Source organism: Phalaenopsis equestris, unplaced genomic scaffold (genome assembly GCF_001263595.1).
Source record: "Phalaenopsis equestris unplaced genomic scaffold, ASM126359v1 Scaffold000488, whole genome shotgun sequence".
Taxonomy (NCBI): Eukaryota; Viridiplantae; Streptophyta; class Magnoliopsida; order Asparagales; family Orchidaceae; genus Phalaenopsis; species Phalaenopsis equestris.
In genome coordinates this window covers 271,596-292,508 of record NW_018164928.1, presented here as the reverse complement: position 1 = coordinate 292,508, position 20,913 = coordinate 271,596, and the positions used below count along the sequence as shown (strand labels likewise).

The 20,913-nt window shown below is 35.5% G+C and overlaps 2 protein-coding genes and 1 non-coding gene across 3 annotated transcripts; 1 reads left to right on the top strand and 2 right to left on the bottom strand.

Moving 5' to 3' along the window:
- Positions 1 to 1,529: 1,529 nt before the first annotated feature.
- On the bottom strand, positions 1,530 to 4,366 carry LOC110028115 (probable protein phosphatase 2C 4). Its single transcript, XM_020729845.1, is given in 5 exon segments — positions 1,530 to 1,759; positions 2,050 to 2,314; positions 2,582 to 2,695; positions 2,781 to 3,798; positions 3,801 to 4,366. Coding segments are annotated over 5 exon segments (1,992 nt in total). The 5' UTR covers positions 4,217 to 4,366; the 3' UTR covers positions 1,530 to 1,580.
- A 9,732-nt stretch (positions 4,367 to 14,098) lies between these two features.
- Positions 14,099 to 14,174, top strand: TRNAK-CUU. The gene has a single exon. It is a non-coding gene; the product is annotated as a tRNA-Lys (tRNA).
- Positions 14,175 to 15,942: 1,768 nt separating this feature from the next.
- LOC110028089 (replication protein A 70 kDa DNA-binding subunit A-like) lies at positions 15,943 to 20,644 on the bottom strand. The gene is given in 5 exon segments (XM_020729808.1): positions 15,943 to 17,070; positions 17,073 to 17,573; positions 17,576 to 18,516; positions 20,043 to 20,328; positions 20,508 to 20,644. Coding segments are annotated over 4 exon segments (2,607 nt in total). The 5' UTR covers positions 20,318 to 20,328; positions 20,508 to 20,644; the 3' UTR covers positions 15,943 to 16,180.
- Between the last annotated feature and the right edge of the window lie 269 nt (positions 20,645 to 20,913).

The following is a 20,913-nucleotide window of genomic DNA, read 5'->3' as shown; positions in this document are numbered from 1 at the left end:
AAATATATATATATATATATGTAAAATCATTATCATAATTATTAATCTTGTTCTAGCTAACAATTTGTAGCTTATTCGGCCTTGTATAAACTATTGAAATAACAGGATGTAAGCTAATACGTTAAGGTTTACACGCCTATTAAAATCGATCCTAAAACTAAACAAATGGTATTTTAAACTTTAAATCTCCTAACATGGCATCACATAAGTTAAACATTTTAGACAGGACAGATTATCTTTTCAGAATGATTGAGCAAATAAAATTTAAAAAATCTTTTAAACCGTCGCACCCTCTGTATCCAAGTGAACAGAATAGATTAATTTAAAAAACTAATTGGTCAATTTAAGACCTTAATTCACACCAATTTCAATTAACTTGTTTTAAAAATGGAAAATTGAACACAAACTTGTTCCTTATTGTTTGGCCAAATAACCACATTGCATCATTAAGCCAAATGCCTCCTTGATGGCAGTTGCCTTCATTTAGGTTTAGGAAAACTAAATAATTGCACATATACGAGTCTTGAACAAATTCAAAACAACGCTCTCACCTCTCTGTTTGTGAAGGAGACTCATATCCCAAAAAGACTTCGTAATATTGAATTAGATACCCTGCAATGAATCATGTCATTATTTGTGTGGTTGATCCTCTCCGCAATTCCATTATGCTGACGAGCTTTTGGCTCTATCTTCTTAAGTTGATCCTGTGAATTCTTCAATACTCCGCAAATGGGCCCATGTATTCACCATAATTATAGGTTTTGGAAAATTGAATGATCGCACATATACGAGCCTTGGATCCCATTTTTCCTTTCGAAGAAAAAAAAAAAGAAATATAGAAGAGTGCTCTCGTCTCCCTTTTAGTGAAGGACACCAAGCTTTCCCCCACTCTCTTGTTTGCATCCCTAGCCAAGGGATGCTGCCATCTCCTCTTTCGATTATCATTCTACAACCGCGACTAGAGCTAGCGGTAAGGCAACGACAAACAACAACATACAAAAAGCCAAGGGATGCTGCCATCTCCTCTTTCGATTATCATTCTACAACCGCGACTAGAGCTAGCGGTAAGGCAACGACAAACAACAACATACAAAAACCTGGGAAAGTCTTATTTTTCTTGAATTTGGTGAGATTACCAAACCCTTGTCTTTGAAGAAGTTGGTTTATACCACCTACTCAGAGAAGATTGATTATTAATTTTCTCCAGTAGTGTTCTAGAGAACGATATTGTATACCCATTAAGTTGGTTAGTAGATGTGTTTAAGTGTTCTGCTCTATTTTAGAGATTTTTCACGCAAAAAATTTGGTGTTACTTATCTCTGTTATTTGTTTCATCAATTCCATTGTGTGTGTGATTGTGGAGTAGTGGATTTTTGGATTGCTCTTCAAACAATAATATCAATTATATTCAAGGATATAGATGAAAAATGGGCAGATATCCAATATCAGGATTTGGGAGATCTCTAATTTGGTATTTTAACTGAATAATAGAACCAATTATCATAACACTAAATCTTCCTCTATTTTCTTAAAACTTAAAAATCAACATTATGCAGCACAATAATAACTTAAAAAAAAAATTAAAAACAATAATTATTTTTGGGTAAAACTGTAAACTCTATATCCTCTACATTTCCTCTATTTACATGACAAGATCTCCATATTCTTCCCTCGAAGGAGATGATAATGATCGAGACATCGTCGTGATATCTTCTTCTGTCCCCAAGCGGTATCTCCAGCAGCTCATAAAAATCCATACCTACAATCAAAAATACTTAAAAGCTCAGAAAGCTTAATGTTTTTCTTTCCAACATCAAAGAAATCTCTTATAATACTATGTATAATCAATATATGAATTTGCAAAAAAATAATAATAATAAAAGTTATCCTTAAATTGATTTACTCAGAAACTAGTGTTCAGAGCACCAAAAATGCATTCAAAAACTGATTTTTGTTTCCTTTGATGTAATTAGAAACCAACATTAACATTAAACTCTGTAAAGCAAAATGACAATTTTGCTTCTGCATATGAAGCAATTATAATCTTACCAGCATTTTTGGCTGCGCGGAAGAGAACTTCTTCTACAAGATGTTGTGCAGGATCGCCTTCCGGATTCGTCGAAATAAATAACTCGACCTCGGCGACGGCTTCTTCATTTGTGAAGTATTGATAAAGTCCATCAGAAGAAAGTATCAGGAATTTATCTTTTGAGCTGAGTCTATGATGAGATAGAAAAGGGTTGCATGTGATGTATGGTGAGGTTCCAATGTAATCAATTCTGAACATCTCCAGAATTGCATTATTCCATTTGGGCTGAAAATCAAAAAGAAAGAAACAAGTAAGTGGTAAGGATGAAAAGAATGATTTTTTAAAAGAAATATCAGCAAGAAAATGCAGTTAATAATGTTATAAAGATTTCAAGTATCTCCTTATAGAAAGAAATTAACGCAACAATTACTAAAATCAAAATCATATTTTTTTCACTCTAATAACATTACAGAATCATTAGATCAATACATCATTTTTTTTAATAATTGAAAGCTGAATCAACCAAAATAAATTCAATAGCATGGCATGTACCTGCTTCAAAAAGCCAGCCCCAAAAGCTCTCGTCACCTTCAATGATCCCTTGACTCGATCATTTACAATGGCAGAAGAGTCCTCAGGATGCTCATTTCTTATTCTCTTAACTTCCTGAATGACACAAAAAAACATTAACATTACTTCAGATTATTTCACCGAATGAAATTTTAAGAGAAAAATTAAACTTTTATTCTACCTCCTCAACACTGGTGCTGTGATCCTTTGTAAGCTGCAGGGAAACTAGACTCTGCAAACCGTTCATCTGATCATCACTACAATCATAATTCTCAAGGTCATGTAAAGTCTCCTCATTTATACTCTCCAAGTTCAATCTCTCATTCCTCATTGAATCCCAAATATCAGGCTCTGCCTTTTTACCCAAAACTGCTCGGCTATCTCCAACGTTCATGAGGTAAACATCCTCTCCTTTCATCACCATCACAAGCACACAAGAACCCATTAGAGCCAGCTCCGGATTCTCTGAAACTATCATGTCTGCAACTTCTAAGAAAGCTTCCTCTGTCTTCTTCAATGCTACAGAAAGAGCTTTCAGCACTTTGGCATGTGTATCTGCTCCCCTGGAGCTCGATCGGCTTAATTGATTCCTAACGCTTCGATCCAATTCTAATCTCTCCCGAAACCACTGGTACTTCCATCTCTTCTGATTATCCTCGGACTTTCTCGCTGGATTCCAAGACCTCCTCTTTTGGTATCCTTCTACTGTGTTTTCTTCCGGTGAAACTAAACCTTTCATCTCATTTGGAAAGGAATCATTTTTACTGTCGCCGGCGATTTGATTATCCGAGGAGATTTCAAAAGTTTCATTTTTATCTTCAACCCATAGCAGCCCCTTCACCTCCTGCTGCACGGCGGAGTACAGATTAGAAAGAAGGTAGTCTGTTGCATCAGGACCGTTAAACCCATCATAGATTCCGACAAATAGCCATCCGTGCTCCTCTGATATCACAACATGAACTCGATCCTCCCCTGCTCTACCCTGTGCCCATTGGTAGCGCTCGGAAGCTCCACCGGCGAATGAACTCAGCTGAAGCGTCGAACTGCTTCCAGATGAAACGGATTCTCTCAGAGGGGCTGAGATAGAACGGGAGATAACTGTGGTAACGCTGCGAAGCAGCGAAGCAGCGGCGCGGCTGCGAAGCGCTAGGCCGTGGGAAAGGCTTCGACGGAGTGTGCCGCCACGGCGGCCAAACGCCCCGGGCCGGACATGAATCCAGCTCTCTCAATCGGCCCCGATAGGAACCCACGGTCGGCAAGCGGGCCAGAGAGCGAACCGGAGAAGCGGGGGGCGGGTTGCAGAGGGACGGATGAGAAGGAGGCCGAGCTCTTAAAGGCCGCTCCGGCTCCGGCGTCTATGTCGGTTGAGAGGGGAGTGGCGGGATTGGCGCTTACTGCGGCGCCGGAGATAGAGCCGAAGGTGGTGGTCTCCTCCGAGTGGTGAACCTTTGAGGGGCCCGACCAAAATATGGACGATTCTGGTCGGACGTATGAAAAAGTATGGCCCAAACCACCGTCGTACGGCTCCGACGTCACGGCGGCGGATTCGCGAAGGTCGCCGGAGACTCCGCAACCCGTAAAGCAGCAACTTTTTATCTTGGCTATACCGTTGCCCATGGAGAAAAAGAGAATTTGCGCGCAGGTTGCAAAAGGAGACTGGAATCGAAAGAAAGTGATGAGTGATAAGTGTTGAGTGGTGCGCAGTGGAGGAGAATGGAGAAGAGAGGAGTTGACTTCAGGGGTACAGAAGAGCGTGGGGTGGGTGGATGGCGGGACCAGTTGGGTTGAATTCTTTAGCGAAAACAATTAAGTTTTGGGGTTGACCGGGGTTGGGTTCACTAACCATCCGCTCTGGTTCAGCCAACTTTTTCAGGGAGTACTTCGCATTTATTGAGCTTCCAATCTAAATTTCAAAAACTAAAGGGTGCGTAAAGCAAAAAGGTGCACAAAGTCAACATCTCCTAATGGTCGGCACCACCGGTGAGCTCCTAGGGAGCCGTGCCATGTAATTATTCGATGAACCAGGTGCAGCTCACCTAAAATATCAGCCGTCCATACCATCAATGATTTAGATGATGCGATGGCAGTACTCCACGTGGAGAAGCGGCTTCATGCAATAGTTTCTTTGCGAGCCAGGTGAGTGGTTGACCGCCAGGGTAAGGTTGGACTTTGATAAACGCACGGGGGCATCGTCCGAAACTGAACCGTGGAAAACAGAAAAAAAAAAACTCGATGGCCGGCTCAGTGAGCATATTGGTAGATGCTTTAGAACAGCGCACAGCTTCTCAGCGATTTAAGTTTTGGAAACGTGTATTTTTTTTTAACCAGGAGCTTTGGTTAAGCTATGTGGATTTGGGGTTGCGAGGGATGAGACGATCAACCGATCAAAGTCTGTCGGATCGTTCGTCTTCATACATTTGACTTGTTGTAGGTGATGTAAATAATATTTTCAGATAACTAACCCGGAGGATGTAACCAAAGATCAATATTTTAGAATGGAGGGTTATTTTACATGCTTTGTATTCAAAAACTTACAATTACAATAACTGACTTTGTGTTCATTCATGGTGATTAAGAGATTAGTTATCATTAGGCAATTACATATTTTTGTTTCCGAGCATCATTTGTTATTATGTGTAGGAGCTCTCAATTTCGTTATTTGAGCTTAATAATGAGTTGTCCGGAGGCACGAGGGGGCAATGCCCCCCTATATTCACTACTCTTAGCACCATGTCTATAGTGCTCAAGCACTCGTCGTCACATCTAGTATAGTTTCAGAACCTAATAGCATGACACTACGGCTCTCTAATGCATATTGGAGTATCATAGTGCCCTGATGCTTGTACTTGATTTTGAGCTTGGCTTATGGTGCCTATTTTGTTTTGTTGATTGGGTGTGATGGATTTTAAATTCTCTTATGCAAAAGAAAGGAGATGAGTGTTTTGAAGTGTTCAAAAGTGTAGATGATTGAATGTATTGTAATTTGTATGTGTCACCTCATTTTTTTCAGTGAGTTTCATGATGCAGTATAGCTCATTAATTTTTTTAATTGTCAAGTATTCTCATATTAAATCTTCTATTTTTTTATAATTTTTGTTTGGTGTGTTTATATTTAAAATTTTGTTTCAAATCTATCTAATTAGTTTCGCAATTTAACAACTCCCAACATGATGAGCGATAGAGTTTGACACATTGAGATTCTTCAGTTTATTTTCAACTAATGCATTCAAGCACATTACATAACTAATTTTCATTCAAAAATATTTATGCAAAATATCAACATTTTATTTTAAGTAATGATGCAAATTAAAGGAGAAGAGAGTAGAAGATTTAGCCCAAATATTAGGTACAAATAATCAGAGATTTAGAAGACTTAATTAGGCACTTAGAGAGCAAATATGAGAGATAGAGAGTCAAATTAAAGCAAATTAGTCAACCTATTTTTTATGGGGCATTTACATACATTCCACACAATATTTATGTATTTACATATGTGTAAGACCTTAACATTCATATTTACATGAACAACACTCAAATCTTTAAGTACATCATATAAAAAATTATCAAATTTAATATTTACATAAGGTGAGATACATCTTTTTCGATACATCTTTTTCATACATAAACTTATCAGATAAGGTCTTATAAGTAAAAAAAATATCAAACTTTAGGTACTAGATACCTAAATACATAAGAATTAAATGATACATATGTAAATTTTCCTAAATTATTATATAAGTTAGATGAAGTTATATTCTATCATGAAAATAGAAAGGGGTGGAGCTTTAATTTAGGATGAATGAATTGATTGGCAGCGGACAGAGCTGCTGCGTGGTGGGTGACTTTACTCATATTTATCAAACTATAATGACAGTTGGTCAGCGGTTGTTCAGTTAACAGGTGAGAGAAGTTAATGGTTAGGGAAGAGATGATTAAGGCCGAAGAAAATTTGGTCAGCGGTTATCCTTTGCATTAAGTCTTAATTAATCATGATTAGAGAAACGATTAGGTTGCTAATTAAGCGTTAAAATTATACATAATTATCAACACCAAACTCGATTAAAATTTGTCTGAAACATTGAAATAATGATTTAATAAATCCATGCAATGTTGGCCAGTATTCAATCAAGGTTCAAGCAAAATTCATGCAAGATTAGATATTGTTTTGAATATTGTTTGAACTTTATTTGAATATAATCTTATGATGATTCAAATTTGGTTTGAATATATTTTTAAAAAAATTTAATCAGGCCTCAACTTTTTAACTGCCGCCAGCACACATAGTCGTGAGTGTTGGGAAAACACAGATTTCAACAGTAACTTTATGAAAAAGCTGTCAAAATGCTATTTACCTAAATGGATAATCCTTCTTTAAAATAAAGAATATAGAGCCAAATATAAATCAATCGTGTCACTAGAGATTGTGGGATTAATCCCTCTTCTTTAGGGGTTTGGAGATTATTAGGAGCGACATAACATAGGTAAAAGAATATCAGGGGTAACTAAGTGGCACTCTAAATGATAATAATGGTTAAAAATTATTTAATTATTTGTTCTTAGTTAATTTGAGAGCGTAAAACTGTTGTTTAAGATTACAAATTAAAGAATTTTTAGCACTTTTTACTGAAATCTTCTAAATCAACAAGAATCACATAATTTATAGGTTATGAAAGAGAGGAATTATATATAAGTCTCCATGTAGAATAGTCCAATGAATCATTATCAAACTAATTATGACTTGAGAATCTAATGACTGATATTTGATAAGTCTTATGGCTTGTTTAAAAGAGCTTTGAAGTTCAACGAAGCTTTTTAAAAATCACATCCGTTGAGCAGACATAGTCATATGCGATCTAAAATGATTAAAAAATTTCCGTTCCATAGAAACACATTACTTTATCAAACAAAAGCAAATTCACGCATCGGCCTTCACTGTCACGAAAAGAAACTTCACTGTCTTCTCAAACGAGGCCTTAAGCATGTCTCTTAAGCTTCATCAAATACTCCACCTTGATCTGTTAATGGTAATTATAATGACACGTTTAGCAATAAGCGTCCACTAATATTAAAAAGTTGTTGGCTCAACTTTGGACATCATCAATGCAAGGAAATGTTAAAACATTTAAATATTATGCGTCACATATATGCTTTTTTTGACCACGTATTAACAAGCTCTCGTGCAATTCTTAAGGCCTAATTAGTTTAATATTATTTTCATTTTTTATTTATGCATTCTACGTCCAAGTCATAGAATAGGCGGATTGGCATGTGATAAATATGGATATGCTCGAATGAAAATAAATAAATAAATAAACAGTGTACATATCAAATACTTTTGCTATAAGTTATTAGTTGTGATGTGAATTAAATTTGTCTGTATTTTAAGGTTCTAAATGTTAAAAGACTTTTTATGTCTTAACTTGGTATAATTTTTACGTGCACACAGATAGTGAAGCAAAAGAAAACTTTAATCTTTTACGTGAAAAAATCTTGGAAGGAAAAAAAAATCACATGGCTTAGTCCAATCAAAGTAATTCACAAAGAAATTGAAGTGCATGAGTCAACTCTTCTCGTAAATCAGGAAGGATGTGATTAAAAAAACTAATTATTACAACATTGTAATAGTCGTTTGCCTATGGTAGTCATATTTGGGTCGCAAAAATTATAGTTGCTGCCGACAGTAGTACTAATTAGCTATTAGTTGTAGGTTATAACATAGCAATAGTTAGCTATAACATATCTAGTTGGAGGTTATAACAGTTGTAGTTGACTACAATGGTCAGACTACAATAGTTGTAGTTGGTTGATACAATAATTGTAACATATAACGTTGTATTGAAAACCCAACTATAATCATTGACATTTGTAATCATCGACCACTGTCAACCATCACCGTCTATTGCCACCTGTCACTATCTACCATCGACTACCGTCAACCACTGCTTAAGACCATCATAGCTCGAATACAATAATCTTTTTTTATGATGGATGCTAACAATTGCAGTGTCTAGTGTAAAACTATAACCCCGTTCTGAGAGAGAAGGGGTCTAGTCACCAATTATAGTCTAGTGTTCAATGTAAAATTATAATCATATTTTGAGAGAAGAGTTCCAGTCACCGGCTATAGCCTATGTGAACAACTACTACCACTACAGCTAGCAACTACAACGTATGCGGTCAACTGAAGCAATTGTAGCCCCAAAGTACGACCTATATGGTCGACTATTATTGTAGCTTATCATTACGACCATTGTGGCCAACTGACGCAATTATAGCCGCCAATTAAGGCCAATGTGACCACCTACTACTACAGCTTTCAACAATGATCTTTTTGGCCAAATAACACTATTATAGCACCCAAGGATAGTTTATATGGCCAACTATTACTATAAGTTCTAACTATAACTTCTGTAATCAATTGACCATTGCAGCCTCCAATTATGACCATAGGGCCAATTACTACAACAAATTTCTTCTACGACATATATGACCAACTCACACTAATTGTAGCCACTAAGTGCGACATTTGCGACCAATTATTATTATTATAATTTTCAAGTATAAAATTTGAGACCAATTATTATTATTATAGTAGAAAATATATAAGATGTTGTCCATTATGGAAATTATTGTTGAATTGCTATTGTACATATACGATTATCAGCTTTGTAATTCTATCTTCTCTAATTAAGGAGATGAGTTGACCAATGTTTTTATAATCACATAAAAAATGATCTTAATTTATTAAAACTAAATGAAAATATGACAGTCAATAGGACGCGATGGAGAAAAATGATTCATGTAGCTGACCCAACGTAGTGGGATTAAGGATTTGCTGTTGCTGTTGTTGTTGTCGTTGTTGCATAGTGGATTACTTTGACTGTGTTAGACCCAATGGTTTTTGTTTTTTCTAAGGTTTTCTACATAAAAAATATTAGTGTTTCATCCTGCTATTTTCTATTATTTGTGTGAGATGGCCTCCCTGAAATGCTTAGACATTACAATACTATTCTAGCACCTCAAATCTTCAGGCGCACAACAATACACACAGACACAGACACACACACACATATTCCAAATCTTCATAAAGTATGATTTAGTCTCACAATGACCATTTTGTTTTAATGTTAAAAGGCCTTCTGATAAATTAATAGCTTATGTTAATTATTATTTCATTGCTAAGTTTGTTAATTTACATGTTCATCAGCTTCAATAGAATTTATTGAATTATTAATGAAATCTATAACTATTTTTATGTGAAAGTTAATTTGAAGTAGGTTCCCCTCTAGAAATTAAATTCACTTGGATCAATCAGGGAAAATTCTCTCTTTTTTTCTTTGAAATGGACACATATTCCATAGGGAAATGTACATAAATATCACAAAATTTAGATATATTTATATATCTAATACCCCAAAATTTGATATTTATAATTATAACACATTAGTATGATGAGCCTAAGCATAAAGAAACTCCATTTCACTTAAAAAAAAGGTAATGTCCATGGTATTTTTTATGTAATGAAAGGATTGAGTGTTATGCATATAAATACGAATGTTTAAGTATTATATATGTATATGTATAAAATTGTGCACTATGTATTTAAATATTAGACATGTATATGCTTAATTAGAGTAAGCACATAGTTATAATTACAATTACAATCATGTAGGGAGCAATAAAACCAAAATAGTGTGTTAAATGCAAGATGTATTTAGATTTAACTTGCATATACTCCATCAAATTGGAATATTACATCATAGAATTAAAAAAAAATTATGTAAAATTGTCATGCGAACATCACATGTAAATTCACTCATTTAGAGACAAATCTAGATATAATTTTCTATTAAAAAAACTTTAAAAAAAAATTGTAATCATGAAAATTTTAATGTTAGCAAACATTAACATTTTGATAAGATGAACTTAACAATATGCAAAGCAATCCCATTTGCTCCAAATGACCCCAAATCAGAGGACATAAGTGTAATTATAAATTTTTTTTATATTAATCACAATTTTCTTTTATTTATGTATGTGTTGATTTTTAATACAAATTTAAGATTTTTTTTTACTAGCATTTAATATTTCTAATTTTTTTTTATTCATTTCATTTTAATTTAATCTCCGGATTTTAATTTGTAAAAAGAAATGATGAATTGCACCAAACACTATTCTCATGTGACCAAATTTATTTCTCTCCTAAATTACATTTAGGGTTTATTTATTACATTTATAATATATGTTGTGAGATATGTACTTCCTGGCATAGAAATGAGACGAAAAAGAACACAAGCAAACACAAATCGTTTACGTGGTTCGATCCAACTGGATCTACGTCCACGGAAGGGAATCAATCAAATAGTTCACTAAGACAAAAGAAATGGAGAACGCATAGCTTATACATAGAGATGAGCCCTCATCTTCCTTCTATGGCCTCCCTCTCAAGCAACACATTGATACAAGACCTCAAGATGTTCTCCTCCTCTCTAGCTTTATAGCTATTCTCTCCTCCTTTGTGACAGCTTAAGATCTCTTCCTTTAATCTCCTAGGCCTCACACTCTCTCTATTTATAGAAGCAAGAGAATGGTAGGTGAGCGGTAGGTAGCGGTAGGTGAGATGTGGTAGGGTGGTAGGTGAGCGATGCCACATTAAAAAATTGTCCTTTTACCTTAGTTCAATAATTGAGGGTCAAAATAACAATATATTTGATCATTTAAATCTATGAAATATACGAAGAAATAAGTTTTTAAGCTCGTCTTCAAACTTATATCCGATAGCCTTTTTTTTTCTTTTTTTTTTCTTTTTTGATAAATAATTAACATAATCTTAAATTAGACTAAACCCTATTGACAAATAACTTTGTTGTTTTTAAATGAAAAATAAATTAATTTGATAATCATATATTTATAGATAGATAGGTAGATAGATAAATAGATGGATAGATACAAGTAGTTATATGTTAGAAAGGATATTTTATCATAAAGTATGATATGGAGCATAATAAGTGTGTTGAAAATGATAGAAACCTACTATATTGGAAAAGGATGAATGCATGAATTCTACTTTCAGTCCTATTCCATACTTTGTTTTTTTTTTTTTTTTACTTTCAGTCTGAAATTTACATATATACCACTTTTTTTTTTGAAATTTACATATATACCACACAATTCATATGAATTTGCATATCAAACACCTAAGAACTCATATTTACATATATAATGCATTGATTTAAGAACATATGTATGGGAAGATGTACTTAGCTTGTAAAAAATATGTTAGTGATTGATGTTTTTGATGTGATATCAAAAGTTTGAGGGTTGTGTATACAAATATAAGAATTGTGTGGTATGTTTGTAAATTTTTCTTTTTTATAGAGATTTTTGTGGGTGTGGGGACCAAATTAAAAGCTTTTATGATTTGTAGTTTCTTGGTGGCATGTTAGCTGCATTGAATACCTTATTGTATTAATTTGACTTTCAAGCCTGCCCAGAAACAAAGGCGTTGAAGAAGATAGTTATGTCAATCTCCACATTCTCTCTCTCTCTCTTTCTATCTCTAGGATTCTATTTCTCTCTATCTATCTCTAGGATTCTTTCCCTCTCTCTCTCCCTCTCCCTCTCCCTAGAGTTCTCTCTCATAAACCGCCGTTCACATCTAGGCTCTAACTCATTGTTGTCATGAGATGTTTTTTGGAAGCTTACGATCCTCCATTGAACACTTTAATGGATCATATGGGCTGCAAGAGGTGTGGGTCTATTTATATGCATGCTCATTCCAATATATTTACATATCTAACCCATATAAATTTTTATATTTATAGCACCTAAAAAACTTTGGTATCAGATTAAAAATATCACTATTTTAACTTTAAAAAAGTAAAATTTACATTTTCATGCATAATTAAGATGATGTATATATGTATGCATGTTAAAAATGAATCAATATGAATCTTGAATAAATTTGATGGATTACAAGACAAAAGTACGGTAAAAAATAACCAATTAAAAGGAACAGGCATGATATTGAAGGATCCCGTTGACCAACTAAAGCTCCCTTAGAACAAGACTCGGGTTCGACCGAACGAAGGTTGTCCGATAATCAAGGATCAAGTCCTACCTAACTGAGGGAAGCAACTAGTTCAACTCTCGCCTAAGTACCATTAGACACCTTGTAAGAGACTCGAAGACTTTTCAGGAGGCCAGAGGTTCTCATCACCAAATATTCATCGAGCCCTCCAGACGAATCTCTTGTCAAAGGGGTAAGCTACATGTCAGATTACGGAGATTCACCTCTTGTCTGATAGCCTAGTTCTTCCCCAGCAGCACGTGTTTCCCATATAAGGATCAACAATCAACAATTAGACCCAGACCACTGACTGACGAACCTAGGCCAACTAAATGAAGTCAAGATGACCAAGCGAAATTCAGACGACCGAAGGACCGCCAAGGCCAACGATTACCCTAACTCAACAAACTTGATCGAATGTACTTGGCCGAACCAGAGATTAGAAATCCTTGTCCATTGAACAATAAGATAATCAAACCATATGCTACCTTATTTTATGCCCAAAATATCATGTAACACCCTCATGAAAGCAAGAGCAACAATGTAATTTTTTTTTTACTTTATACCCCCTTACCTATAAATAAGGGGTCACTCCTACAATAAGCGGTTAATCAGTCACCTTTATAAGGCCAAAGTCTTATTATGTGCTCTATTTCAATTTCTCTTTCTCTCTCTCTCTCTCTCTTATAGTTTATGCTCTATTTATTAGGTGAGATTCACAAGATAGATCTTGATTCAACAATGTAAGAAAATTGAAGTATAGGTGCTATATGTATGTAAATACATAGATTAGAACAATGGGGCAAAGCCTCCAAGCCCAACAGCGCACTGGGGATCAAATGACTACAATAAATCAATAGAGGTAGGGGGAATAAAGCAAAGTGATAATCATGAGACAATCATAATCGAGCAATGATGATCATGTGATCGTAGTTAGGCAACAATTTTTCATGCAACGACAGTTCAATCATGATGGTCAGACGACAACAATTTGATGAAAGAAATGATGAGACGACAGATATTAGCAATTGTAAAATATAACTCAAAAAATCCTTACATCTTTGAGCTGGAGTAGTGATCTATTTGTAGGTTTTGAGAACGATACATTGTCATAATAATATGTTAGATATCATAGAGTAATCTGTTTAATTATAAGCAATTTTTTTTAATGTTTTGAGTGACCTAAGGATGTTAAAATTAAATAACATTGAGTGCGTTTGATTTGTCTCATTAAAAATTTTGATTAGATTATTTAGACTGAAATTTTTAATTTCTAATATGCATTAAGATTTATAATTGATATTGTGTATATTTTATAATTGGTCAGTAATTAACATGTTTTGTTATTAATTAATCTAGAATTACTTAACAAAAGACCATATTAAATATTAATTATTTATAAAAAACTGTTGAAAGAAAATACACATAAAGCCCGTCTAGCTCAGTAGGTAGAGCGCAAGGCTCTTAACCTTGTGGTCGTGGGTTGTTCGAGCCCCACGGTGGGCGCGACTTTTTATTTTTATTTTTATTAGTTTTTTTGGCAAATTAATTTGAAAAGTTCGGATGAAAATATTTGGATAACGCAAAATCGGCTTCAAATGAGATCATCATCCTATTTTTTAAGAAATAAATTATATATTTATATTTATTCTTCATTGGCCGGCCAATGGCTGGTCAAATTGGGCATTACAGTATTTTTGAGGGATTTCCCACTTATTTTAATATTTATTTTATCCAATAAGTACAAAATGTTTTATAATCCCATAACCATATAGAAGTGTGACCAGAAGAGCTTTACCTTATGAAAAAGGTTCGTCTACTAAATTTTGGTCAAAGTTATTTTGTAAGAACGATAATTATCCAGCGTTTTAGATCATAGGTGGCATTCTCCATTTCTATCATCACCACTTTCAAAGGAGCTTTCGAACGAAGCCTTAATTTTGTGAATTTGGGTTCATGAATTTATTTGTTTGTTTGTTGTGAAGGAAAATAATTTTGATCCTAGTTATTATTATGATAGAATAATAAAAAAAATTGAAAATTAGAAAAATAAAATAATAAACATTTTATTTTAGCAATTGATCAATGTGATTGTACTATAAAAATCAATCTTTATGGCCCAAAACCATCATCTAGCAGGCTTCGTGAGCTGAATTAGTCAAAATATTTAGAAGACACGACAATCACCGGAGTGATCCCCCAAGGTGACCTGCTTACCTTATTTATCGATGCATCAGCTGTCTTCCACTAGCTGTCAAGCCAACCTGCAACAGTAACTTGAGAGTTGGCTCGGTGATTTAGTATGTTTGTTCCTTTGATGAACTCACCAATCAAGCTCACTAGCCTAACTTGACTCCTCAGCAATCCTCAAAACTATCAAAACACAAAAGTCTAAGACCGACATTAATGATAGACATATGACACATCCTCATTATGAGACCACCTAACATACATATCGAGTTCTTTTCATCAATATATCATGAATAGACTTTTTACGACTTAAATCTTAATTTTTTTTCTTAAACATATACAAAAGCAGTAGAAAATAATTTGAGAGGGTTTTGACTCTCAAAGTATTTTTCAGGGGATTCTATGCAGCGAGTCACACAAAATCTTTGTAACTCCCTCTCTTACTAGATCATTCTCTATACTCCATCAGAGAAGAATCAAAAAACAAACACGTGATTCACACATGAAGACATCCATTATCTTCCTCCACCTTTCTCTCCCATGTCTCTCACAAATTATGTGAACTAACGAACAATACAAAACCCAACAAGCTAAAAGAATTCAACAACAATGAGCTGATAGATTGAATGGGAGAATTTGTTCTCTCCTAACTTGTGAATCGTGTTCAATCACATTAATACACACTTCCCAAATTAACTTTAAGACTCAAATTTCAAAATGATAATAATAATAATAATAATAATAATAATAATAATATAATTTTTTTTAAATTTTAACAAGAACATGAACAAGATTTTTCAAGGAAACTAGCCTACGAATTAACAACTAGTTGTGTGAAGATTAGCTCAAATTTGACTTTTAGACTTTGACTTTTGACTTGATTATTATGAAATCTGAACTCTCCAACGTACTTATCTCGAGTTACACCCCTGCAGTCAAACCCAAGTTTTCATTTACACTCTTTTTATTACAATATTTATGAATGCATTTATATTGATAAAAGATTCAGAACATTTCATTTGCATGCAATACTTGTTCTAAACTAACCAACCACCATAAACTTAATGATGCAAAGCTTTATATATAAGGTGAAGGAGGATCAGAGAAGACTATAATACTCGAGGTAGAGTTCATGCAATATGATACAAAGTAGAGAATGAAAAGCCTGCAACTTAGCAAATCAAGAAAAAATATGCAGCAAATATGGTAAAATGTATAAGGGCTACAGACACTTTTGAAATTTGAGCCGAACCGAGCTTCAGCATTGGTCAGCAGAGCTTCGCCAAATGAAACCAATCCGCCTTCTATTGAGATTTTGCAAGTTAGAAGCCTCCAACGTATTGTTTGCCATAGATTGCTTGTGAATGAGGCCCTCCAACAGATGAAGAAGATATGTTTCTGCCCCCAAAACCTGAAGATATGGTGCCCTGTCCAGGACAATCTCTAGCCCAGTGGCCAGTTTGTTTGCATTTAAAACACACATTTGAAGAATTTCCACCATCCATTGCAGAGGTGGAAGACCAGTTTGGGAAGCCCCCGCCACCGACGGACTGTGCTTCCCTGTTCAAGCTCCTGGGACAGTTCTGGAAATTGTGGCCGGATAAACCACAGTTATTACAGAAAGATGGGACTTCTCTACTCATAGTATTACCTGAAATTCCACCATATTGATTCATATATTGGCTGGAAGTCTCCATTTTATAACGATCAAAATCAGTCATAGATAGTCTGCCGTGATTAAGTTCAGCATGAGAATATTCAGAAGCAGGCATTCCAGCTCCACAAGCATAGGATCCATACATGGATGGGGGGGCGTCTTCACCAGAAAGTCTCTCAATTATACCCAAAAGAAACCTGCTTTCTGATGCAGGATTCACTCTATCTGCTTTAATGGAGGTCGACTTCACACGTTGTTCATCACTGAATGTTTCCTCTTTTACCTTCAATTTGAATAAATATTGACTGAAGAGAACCCTCCTCACAACCTCAGCAAACTTCAGCTCATCCTGGTGTTCATACTTAAGAAAGTACAGTTCCTTTGCAGATATACCAAGAATTTGTTCACCGCATTCTTGGAAAGCAGTGACCCACGTAATACCAGTGTGGTCCTGAATCTGAAACTGGAGTAGGTATCTATAGTCACATTCCGGAAAACTCTGATCACATCGATCACAATGCCATGTCCCATCACTATAGTTATTGACCTTTTGCTGCACTGTCTATCACTCACGACCAAAGGGCATGCTGTATAGCAGAAATTATCAACCTTGATGAATGATACTGTGGCCTTCACAGTTATCCAGTCAGGCTTCTCAGATCTTCCAAGACCTTCATCCTTAATCTGTGAAACTGTCTTTCGCACATCCATCCTTCCAGTTACTGCAGCTTCCCTGGATATAGAAAGAGCGGTATGATTCTTTCCCTCATTATCATACCATTGCTTTAACTGGAATGCCTCGGGGATATCAGGATCTATAAGAAGCTGGCTAGAGGAAATGGTTCCGATTGACTTTCCGCTAAAATCGCTGACTCGGCCTGCTTTTATAGCCAATACAGGAAATACGCCAGAGTCGCACATAGCTTGAATCTTCTGCCCTTCTGTGTTGCAAAAATTCCCCCACAGAGTTATTTCAACACTCTTTATGTCCTTCAACTGAAGGGTTCTCTTGTGAGTTTCAGTACCATTCTTTCTCATTATTGTACCAGCAGGATTAATGAAGTGACTATACCAATCACATCAACCATACTATTATTTTCCATGGACTCAATTTCTCCAATGGCTCTAAAGTTGAATTGCTGCCTTGGGATGGACATGTCCTCATCTAAGCAAGGCTGGATTGTTGAAGCGGACTCCAACATGATTTCATATTCATTATTGAGATGGTTGAAACTCTTTTGAATTGGTCTCAAGGTACCTTTGGAGATCAAGTAAATACGTCCTACCTCTATCTGATCATAGAACTGGTCGGCTACCGCGTTGAAACAAGTTACACGAATTTCTCCACCGTCGGAGTCAAGGAGATCAAAAGAAAACACTTTTCCTTCACCCCTTGCATTGTTGTAGTGCCTGATGTCTGCCTTAGCTGTCACCCGAGCTTTGATCGTCCACTTTCCTTGATAAGGATTCAATGCTGCAATGGGAATTATTCTAGCTGGGGCTTCGTTCTTAGAAATAGGACCTCTATTAGCATACATAGGAGGAGGTTGCTGATACGTAACCCTACCAGGAGGTTGAAATCCGCCATTTGATGGACCTGGGAACCTTTTTTGCTGCATACTAGCAATTTGGTTTGATTCTGCAAAACACATAGAAGCAGATTCAGCTTTAGGGTGCAAGGAATTTGTGTTATTCATGTTCCTCATTGGAATAGAACCGCCTGCAAAGGAGCCACCATAAGATTGATTGTTTACAGCTGACTCTTGTCTGGGAAATGAAGCATCTGAAATGGCATGTTGGCCAGCATCAGGACCATTTGCTCGAGAACTACCATGATGTTGAACATTTTCTATGGATATACCAGGTTGGTTTATGCTAGATGGCTGTCCAGAACCAGCAGCACGGTTTTGTGGGATAGGGTTGCCAGAATCAAAATTTTTTGGATCCCCAATCATATCGGCCTTCTCAACTAAAACTTGCAAGCTGATTATAATGATGATCCTGTTTTTGAATATAATAACAAAGGTTAACTAGTAGGGGAGGAAAAAAAACTTCAAATTCCCTGCAACTAAGCTGTTTTGTGTGTGCGCAACAAATGCAACAGCAGATAAATTATTCATATACTCTTGATCCAAACATGTTTTCCTATTTCTATGCACCAATAAAAATAAAAAAGATATGAACGATTAGAAAAAAAACATCTCGACTAAAGTGACTTGTAAAATTTTGATATGTAAAAAGGTGGATACTTAGTCCATCAAAGACTTTTATCAACAAGGAAATGGTTTCAAGGCATTATGAGTTATGATAACCACTAGCAGTAAATTATTCTGCCATCAAGATTCTTTAATCAGAAGATTCAAAGCATATAATTGAAACTATCAGTTGTCACAAATAAGCACACTTAATTAGGATTTCAGCTACATTTTCATCGCAATGGTGGTAAGCTCTAAGCATTAAGGTAACTCTTAATGTCTCCAAGACCCCGCAAAGTCTACACTATCACAAAAACGCTTGGAGTAATCACCTAATAAAAGCGATTATTAGGCGGTGATTATGGGATTTAAGCTAATTCTCACGAGAATTGAACTCATTGCATAGCTATTAAAAGGATATCTCACATTTTAAACCCAATGGTGAAAACAATTGTAGAATATCATATAAAGACTTTATTTGAAGGTATAACACATTTCCGCCATTGATTTACAGTATAACTTGAATATCATTACTAAGCACAGGCTCAAAGAATCTCAATTTAATGCATGTTAGTGAACACTTCTTTTCATATAATAATTAAAAAAAATACTATTGCTCGTCTATTTTATTTTAATCCTTCTGCAAACAATCAATTTTAACAAGAGTGTGACCACTCTTCACCTTCATCTAAGAAATACCTTCTTATGACTATCTATCAATCAACTATTTTACGAAATGAATAATAAACACTTTCTCCCTCACGAATTTTCATTTATATTCTTCTTTTCTTGACTTCTGAAAAGAGTTTGGGTTTGTGATTATCATTCATGATATGCTTGTGGTAGGAAAAAAGTCCCCTGGGAGTTGCAGTGATGGGAATTCCTGACGTGAAGGGATGTTTTCAACTCAAGGGATAGAGAAGTAACTCTCACCTTCCCAAGTTTCTATTTATGTATTCTTAAATGTGCATAATATACCCTGAACTATGCGTATAAATTCATTTTTCATGCAAGGTTTATTACCAAAAATTTCTAACAGAATATAAACAAGTTCCCCAGATCATAATTATAAATCTATCACTGGATTGTTAAAATGTCGAGTTTCTATCTTAATACGGATTCTATTAAAATACTTGCTCTTCTAGTAAATGGCCATAATGCGCGTGAATTATTAAAATCAGTTCAAATGTGAAGAGAATTACCATATATCCTCGTATAAACAGTTCCTAATCTCGAACGTTTCACAATCCAAACAGATTGGCAGCAAAGCATCCAAAAAGAAAATTCAAAGAATCAACTACAGCGAATGCACAACACGAAAAGGACAACTACCTCCGATTTTGGATGGTGTTGCAGATAAATTCGCTCAATTGAACAATGGATCCTTTCTGCAGCTGCCCAGACTTGACAATCCCATTCATCTGCGTCGCAAGCATCCCCTGCTGATGGTGTACGCCGTCAGAAAGAAGCATCCGGTACCTCTCCGCCGAGCTCTGTTGGGTATTCACCAGCCGGATCTCCACTACTTGAAGAACAGGCTGCAGTTTGTCCCCTAACCCTTGCGATATCTTCGCAATCGCGCCACTCGTTAGGTTAACCGATGCCATTCTTCCCCTGCCTCGCAAAATAATAAAACGAGATGGAATAAAAATTCAGACAAAATGGAGAACAGGTAAATTAAAGAAAAGAAAGATCGATATCATGATCTGGATATGTTAAAACCGCTCAGTACAAATATAACCTAAGAGATGGAAAACGATGGAGCGCGGGATGAGCGAGCGTTCTGGAGATCCTGACCTAAACAAACTTGCCGATACTGCTGCCGATTGAGGAGAGGTGAGGAAGATGAGGTTAGAAGCACAGACGCGCGATTGTTTAAAACCCTAGGAAGTGAGAGGAACCGCCATTTTTTGCCTTTGAGAGGGAAAAGCCTCACAGCGGACGCGGGTTGAGAATTTCGAGTTTATTTGGGAAATAAGCGGTGCTTGGCCCGCCCGATTGACCCGCACTGCTCGATTGAATTTACAACATATCACTTAATTTTTTTTGTATTTACATGTATAACACCTAAAGTTTAATTTTTACATACAAGCCACTTTACCTATGCATGGAAAGGTTAATTTCACATTTTAAAAGTGGAAATGCCAGTATTTTTTTATGTGACATGAAATATTTAAGTGATATAAATGAACAATTATACTTT